The sequence below is a fragment of the Rhea americana genome, unplaced genomic scaffold (genome assembly GCF_003343005.1).
Source record: "Rhea americana isolate MKP2758 unplaced genomic scaffold, rheAme1 scaffold_241, whole genome shotgun sequence".
Taxonomy (NCBI): domain Eukaryota; kingdom Metazoa; phylum Chordata; class Aves; order Rheiformes; family Rheidae; genus Rhea; species Rhea americana.
The window spans coordinates 256,203-263,621 of NW_028186359.1; the positions used below are offsets into that span (position 1 = coordinate 256,203).

The following is a 7,419-nucleotide window of genomic DNA, read 5'->3' on the forward strand; positions in this document are numbered from 1 at the left end:
CGCGCTCACCCGGCCTCCTCGCGGGTCACGCTGATCGCGCAGACGGGCCGCCTGGTCCTCTCGCAGTGGCTTGCGCTATTACGAACGCGCGCTCGCTAGTACTCGTGCCGGAGCCTTCCCGTCTAGTCCCGCACGAGCCGCGGCGCAGCCGCCCGACCCCGCGGCTGTAACGAGCGTCAGGTATCGAGGCATCCCGGTGGAGGTGAAGATTAGCGGGGGGGAGCTGTGGAAGAAAACCAAAGACCTCCATCTCGCAACCTCTGCGTGTTCTAGTTAGGCTGTTACGGGGGCAGATAGGGACGAAGGTGAGAGAGGAGGAGGCTCCTCTCTCGAGAGGAGTCTCCAGGAAAGGCTGCTGCACATCGTCATCTGAGGCCTTCGTGGCTGCTGGGATCCAGCAGCCTTGCCACTTCGTGCCTTGCCTTGCCGCTCGGGATCACAGAGATCCAAAGCTCAGTGATGCTGAGTTGGCAAAAATACACCTACGTATCCCTGAAGGGCACAGCACACTTAATAACATCCCTTCCCTGAGGCTGTGGCAGGTCTTGGCCCTCAGCCGTAAAGCAAAGTTTTAGCAGTAAGCACAGGTTGTGCTAACCATGGATAAAGTGTTGTGTTCATCTTAAAAAGTACTGAGCAAGATACGCTACAAATCAAAACATAAGAACACAAGTACTGCCCGACTGACTGTTCTGAARCGGGGTCTTCATTGGCCCCAAGGACCTCTGCAAGCTATGTAAGCCAAAGAAGGCAGAGTCTCCAGGAAAGAAAACACTCTGGAGGACCTCTGCAGACATCTCTGGCCCTGTGAAGCGAGGACCAGACTCTCCATGTGCATGCGTACCTGCCTTCCTAACACGGTCACAGCTTCTCCAGCAGTCTCCAGCTAAAATCTCTGCAGTCAGCAGTGCTACACCTGGCACGCGAAGGAGAATTCATGCAGACACACACTAAAAATCTGGGAGAACACAGACACAATCCCCAACTTGGTACGTAAGTGTCTTTCTAAACCATCTTCAGGGCCATTGTTAGATCTACCAGGGAGGAGCAAAGTTTGGGATGTATTACTGTTTTGTTGTCGTTTTTTAAACTTTGCAGAATCTTAAGTGCTACTGTGTTCCAAGAGACAGTGCCAAGCAATTCTAACTGGGTGATTTGGRGCAGTTTATAACACTGGAACAGACAAAGGAAAAAACAAGCTGCCCATCAGAGAAGTTTGAATTGGGCAGTAGTGCTCTTTTCCGTAAAAGCCTGCAAAGGAAGGGGKGTGTGTGTGTTTAAGATTCAAGAAATAACACTTTCCATTTTCTTCCTTGAACAAAATGCTATTCAGCTCTCCCCTCTGTACTATTTGGTGAAGGAAGGTCTCTCCTGCATGGTAGACTCAAGAGCTGCATTTCTATGAGCCTTTTGTTCTTTATTACCATGAGCTCCAAAACAGGACATAGACGTTTCAGCATGGACTTGGCTCAAAGTCCCTTGAAATCTAAGGTAAGTGTATATGATTTCTGCACTGGGGTCACTACAGAACTCATTCCKTAAGGGAAGGGACTCACCTTTCCAGGCTCTCCCTGCTCCTCCCTCATGTAATTTTTGAAGCTCCTCTCTGTTGGTGGGATGAAGAATACAGCTTTGCAGGTGGCCCAAGCCCTATGTTCCCACCATTTACTGAGTAATGCCTGGAAAACAAGTATAGGATCAGCCCTGTACAGTACTCCATGCTGCATGCCTGACACGAAAGGAGTACGCACACAAGATACTCGCCTTATCTCCTTAGGCACCTGCTCACAAAGTCCCAGACTCCTTGAGTCAGGGCCAACAGRCTTGCTGTCAAGTAAGATTTGTCCCAAACAAGTTACTGCACACTCATGGCTGCTTGTGTTGAGGCTGGTATGTGACAGAGGTAAAAATGCAGGTGCTGTAGCAACTTCAGCAAAGAGATCCCAAATCTAGCAGGACAAGCCAATGCACACAAAAAAGCAGTAGTCAGACAGCAGCTTATGTGAAAGACTGCATCTCAAGTAACATTAGGGTGACTAACTTTTCTACATATTCTATTCCTTTTCTGGAATAGTGCAAAAAGAGCACAAACCCAGAGAGCTGAGGTTTAAAGTTAATTTGGCATGAGTATAAAGCAATTACATATTGCACAGGAAATTATGTAAACTCCCTGGATAAATTTTACTGGTGAACAAGAAAAGGAGGATTTCTGTGTTACACAATCTTCAGATCTAGAAAATAGCAACAATAAAGACTCCATGCTACAGAAATGGGCAATACCTCTGCAGCAGAGAAGACAGAAGTGAGGTCATGAGTGTTCTAGGGTATTGCGTACAAAGCTACATTATGCTTGCTTGCTGTGGAACACAAGCTATTTAACTGTTACCTCTGTCCCTGGTGGGGCCCTAAATTTGCAAGAGTCCATTTCTTTCTCTCCATAGGATAGCTAGGGCTCACCTTCATGGTTTTCTACAGTTACAGAGAAGCTAGAGCCAAATAAACTGTTTCACTGAATAGATTGGCTTGGCAATTATGTAGGAGCTCAGCAGACAGCTTCTGCTTCCAGCACCATAAACCTGCCCTACCCTCATGACAGGCTAGTGTTTGATCACAGCTTGTTAAAATAGTGCTGAAAAGCTAAATAGGCAGCCTTGTGGTTGAAGCACTTGCCAAAGAGAACTCAGCTCTGTTCCTAGCTCCTCTATAGACTCTGTGAGACCTTGGGCGAGTTGCTCCATCGCACTGGGGCTTGGCCAACTGYGGAACACAGATAAGCCGCTCAAGCTGTGTATTTAGATTCGAAGGGCTTTGGTCAGTGCACCTTACCCCACCTCCCTCCTTGCAGGGATGATTATAACACAGTTTCTATGCACATTGTGCTAGATAATCCATAGCCAAGCTAACACTTGGCTACAGCTTCTTATTGTCCCTGCTGTGAGCAAAACACACCCATGCTAGCAGTGTTGACAAAGCTCCATGCAGCAGAGCTGGAAGCAGCATGTTCAGACCTGGTGTACATGACACTCCAGCTCTTTGACTGCAGTGACACCCCCCCCACACACACACACACAAGCTAAACTGGTGGTAGGAATAGAGGGAAGTTGTGGAGACAAGCATGGGGGAGAACAAAGCCTGTAAGTGGCAAGCAATTTATTGTGAAGAGCCTCCAGAGGTAGCTGAAAGATTCTCAGAAATCATAGGTCACTGCCATAATTTTYGCCAGAAGGCCATGTTTTGTTTTCCAGAATTTTAGGATACATAAATACTTCTGTCGTGTCTAACAGAAGGAGGATATGTGTTTGGCACTCTACAATGCTTCGCATACCAACTGTGCTGAAGCAACGATCTCCATGCTGACTGTTGGTAAAGACTCTCCTGTTTTATTTTCTCTAAAATCTATGAAGAGGTTTCGCTTTCCCCTAGTTCTACAAAATTTGGATGATTTCCTTCTGAAGTGGCAGAAATTACCTTTTATGCTCCGTAGCAGAACCCAGCATTTCTTCTGCAGTTTTAACTGGGTGTTCAGACATGTGGAACAGTTCCTAGCCTTTGCAATTTCCAGTTCTGTTTGTATGAGCTGAAGAACTCAGTAGCCTCTGCAAAGCATTAATGCTCTTACTACTCCATTTTGCTATGAGGTTCACCTGGAGGTTGCCTACTTCATTTAGGGAAGATGAGAACAGAAGACAAAAGGCTGAATGCCACAAAACATCATTAGCAAAATGCATCAAATCTCAGAGGTTATTTGCAACACAGTTAAATGGACCAGTGACTCAGAATGCAAGCATTCATTCTGAGCCATGGAGAAGCTGCAAGCCAAGAGCAGGACTTGGAATCTGGGAGTTCAGGCACTATTTCACTCACCTACCTGTCAAATGAGTCACTTATATTTCAACAATGTTAAAACACAGCCAGCAGCAGACAGAACACTGCCAGTGTAGGACAATGATTCTGCTGGCAGTCTCAGGTGTTACTAAAGATGCAGGTGCTTCCAGTCACGTTGAAATGATGGGGCTCTGCATTTTAATTTTGATTAGCAAATAGTCCACACAAATCTACATGAAAGGGGACATGTAGACCTTGCTACCACTTTTGAAGTGTATTTCTAAGGTCAAATGCAGCACACTGCTCCATCCCTTCCAATGTTCCAATGGCAGCCAGGAAGCAGAGTCAACAGGTGGTCCCATTAAGAGGCACTGTGCCCAGTAAGGCACAGGGTCAGGACCTAGGGCTCATGTTTACCAGGCAGCTTTCCAAACATACCCACATTGGCTGTCATGATTACAGTTCAGGACTGCCTTGTTTTTAACAGGTATGGCTGCTGCCACCTCTGCTTTTCATGAGCCCAAACTTTACTTGAAGCAMAACTATTCTGCTACCTGGCTTGATTCARGGAAGTTAATCTATCTAGCTGACCRACTGAAAGGACACTACATGCAGGAGAGATTCTAATCCTGACCAGGAGCACACAAAGCACTTGGTGTTGAGAATAATGGCAGGGAGATCAGGTAAGTTGAACAACAAGCTGGCTTGGTGCTCCAGGAAAGAGCCTACTGACTGTTTCCATTCTAGTGCTGCTGTGACAACACTGCGGGGAACCAATTTGTGAACTGTTGCTAGTGCAGTTTGGCAAGAATAACTACAGTGTTTTCACTGGCTAGTCACACTGCTGACACTTCCTGAATGTGACAGCCAGGCTGCAGCTCTCTGCAGTTGACTGGCAGTGGGGAAGTGCCTGACCTCCAAGCTGAGAGGCAGTTTTGCTGTTTAGCCACAGTCTTCCAGTACTTTGAAACAATGCCACACAGACTTTACACTTTGCATTAATAAGTATGTTTCTTTAACTCCTATCCCATTTGCCATTGGCTGACAGTACAGGCAGTCCATGGGAAAGCAATGCACCTATCAGAATGCTTAGTTACCAGAAGGACTTCACAGTCCAGCAGAAACATTAAAACACGTAGACTTGAGTGCAGAGACTGCACAGCTATATAATAAGCCATTCCAAAAGATCCAAAACCCAGGAATCCACAACTCCTAGTTTCCTGGCCTGTGACCTRAAAGAGCATTTATAGTGAACATATACTGTTTTCAGAAGAGCAGGGCTGCAGCCAGCTGCAGTTGGCAGAATGCAAACACAGTGCTGTGTTTGGAGGTATTACAGTGATCCATTACTAGATTTAAAGGCACTTCCAGTTTCCCTTAAGCACCTTTCTAAAACATAGTTTAATTCACATTATTTRTAATGCATCTTGGAACTCATTGTCAATGAGGCATTACAAAAAATATAGAAAGAGGAACATTTGAGGCTCTCAGACTCCCCTTTTTTGCTTCTCTTATTACATTCAAACTCACTAGTTCAGCTGCAGACAGCTCACGCCCTCTGCTGCTCAGTTTGAATCAATTTGGCAACAGCTTTTGCCACATGACTGGTAAGTCACTACAAAAAGTAATTAAATTAGAGGATGCTTGTAGCGGGACTGCACTGCCTGAGTGTAGTCTGAAGTCCTGACAGATTTAGACAAATGAAAAAATAAATAAAAATTCTAAAATACACCAATGAGTTCAAGTTGCTACCTTCTCTGCTAATAAAAGGCGAAAAAAAGACTCATAGTTAAGCATTCTCCTTGTGGGAAACTCCAAGAATGAGATGCAGGAGTAAGACTGTTAGAATCACTGTTGTCAACTGCCTTGGCAAGTGTTATAAATTTCAGGATGCTTCCTCCCTCCTAAAGTATTCTTCTACTAGCTCATCAAATTTCTCTACGGAATTCTGCTTTAGAACATTTAAAGGAGTGAGTAAATACTGTTCTGCCAATCCACATAGAACATCTTCATCAGAAGCCAGTGATTGGCTAACAGGCCTAGTTGACATTACTACTGCTGATCGTTCTCCATCCAGCTGAGCTGATGCACACTGGGGATTGTGGCTGTTGATCTCCATCTCAATTCCCTCCCCTTTCTCCTTGCATGTGACACGACAAATACAGTCTTTTTTGGAACAAAAACCTGACTCACAGTTCTGCTGAGGAGCCTTAACATCCCCAAACTCTTCAGACTTGTCAACATATTTCTCTGGGGATTCAAAAACAACTCCTCGAGAGACAGAGTGCTGGGCAACTCTTTTCAATGGACACAAAGGTTCCTGTTTTTTCTTTTTCTGCTGTACCAGCTCTCTCACAGGCTCTGGAATTGTGAGGTCAGGAAGTGCCTGGCAGTCAGAACTCAGATATTTCTCAAAGTAAAGTTGACACATGCTGCCCTTCACAATTGGGATGACTGAGCAGGGTTTCAACCACTTCACAAACTCACACAGCTCTGAAAAGGATGAGTGATCAGAGTATGGAATGGGGTAGATTTTGGGGTGGGTAACCTTCACAGGCCTGCCTGTGGGGAGGATGGCAATGGTAGGGTGCAGCAGGTTCCAGCTGACAAGGGTGTCCCAGCGGATCTCAGCAACGTCCACGGCACGGATCCAGCCGGCCCCTTCCTCTGTAGTGAACACATCAGGCAGCTCCAGCAGCCGCATCTGCTCCAGGCGCCAGGGGCTCACCACAACCCAGGTGCCAAACTCCATCGCCAGGTCCACCAGCAGTGTCTCCTTCCCCAGGCTGTACACACCTGTGAGCAAAGCCGCGAGCAGAGGGACAGAGAGAGGCTGGGGGAGCGCAAGGCCACGCTGCCCAGAAGATAAGGGAGCGTGAGGCCATGCAAGAGGGCCAGAYGGAAGGCGCGAGGCCGGGGGAGGGGAGGGTGCTAAGGGCAAGGGAGGCCACGCGGCGGCGGGGCGCGCCGAGGGAGGCTGTGCGGCAGCAGGGTACGCAGGGAGGCGAGGCGGCGCGGCCCTCACCGACAACGACGTGGTGGCGCGGGTGGGCGCGGATGAGGCGGGCGGCCAGGCGGGCGGCGTGGCGGCGCGAGGGCAGGCTGCGCCCTGGGTGGCAGTGGGTGTTGTCCAGGTAGAGGCGGTCGAGGCGGCGGCCCCGCAGCGCCGGCTCCTGCTGCATGGCGCTGGCGTAGCGGAAGTCCCCTGCAAGGAGAGGGCGTCAGGGCGGGCGGGCGGCGGCGGGCCGCAGCGCCCACCCCGTACCTGTGTAGAGGATGGTGCCGAAGGCGCCCTCGAAGAGGAACATGACGGAGCCGGGGCAGTGGTTGGAGTCGAGCAGCGTCACCGTCACCGTGTCCCCCTCGCCCAGCACGTGGCTCTGCCCCACCTCCAGCGGCCGGATCCAGCGCGCCGGCACCTGCGGGGCCGGGCGGTGAGGGCGGGCGGGCGCGGCGAGCCCGCCCGCCGCCCGCGGCACCTACCTGGAGGCGGCGGCGCAGGAGGCGGGCGGTGAGCGGCGAGCAGTACACGGGGCGGCTCCAGGTGCTGGACAGCCCCACCGTGTGGTCCGAGTGCAGGTGCGACAGGAAGAA

The 7,419-nt window shown here is 49.3% G+C and overlaps 2 protein-coding genes across 4 annotated transcripts in view; both read right to left on the reverse strand.

Annotated features, from left to right (window-relative positions):
* Positions 1 to 283, reverse strand: part of HIPK1 (homeodomain interacting protein kinase 1) — a 27,204-nt gene extending 26,921 nt beyond the window's left edge. For 2 of the 3 annotated variants that reach the window (XM_085306542.1, XM_085306541.1), the window contains exon 1: positions 10 to 103. The gene's annotated coding sequence lies outside the window, so the exon portion shown is untranslated. Of the gene's footprint in view, positions 1 to 9 lie in introns of all 3 variants that reach the window. The other variant, XR_014896041.1, reaches the window with a different exon arrangement.
* A 2,852-nt stretch (positions 284 to 3,135) lies between these two features.
* On the reverse strand, positions 3,136 to 7,419 carry DCLRE1B (DNA cross-link repair 1B; the record flags this gene model as incomplete). Its single annotated transcript, XM_085306599.1, has 4 exons — positions 3,136 to 6,621; positions 6,851 to 7,030; positions 7,091 to 7,244; positions 7,309 to 7,419. Coding segments are annotated over 4 exons (1,356 nt in total), but the record flags the coding sequence as incomplete, so codon positions are not given.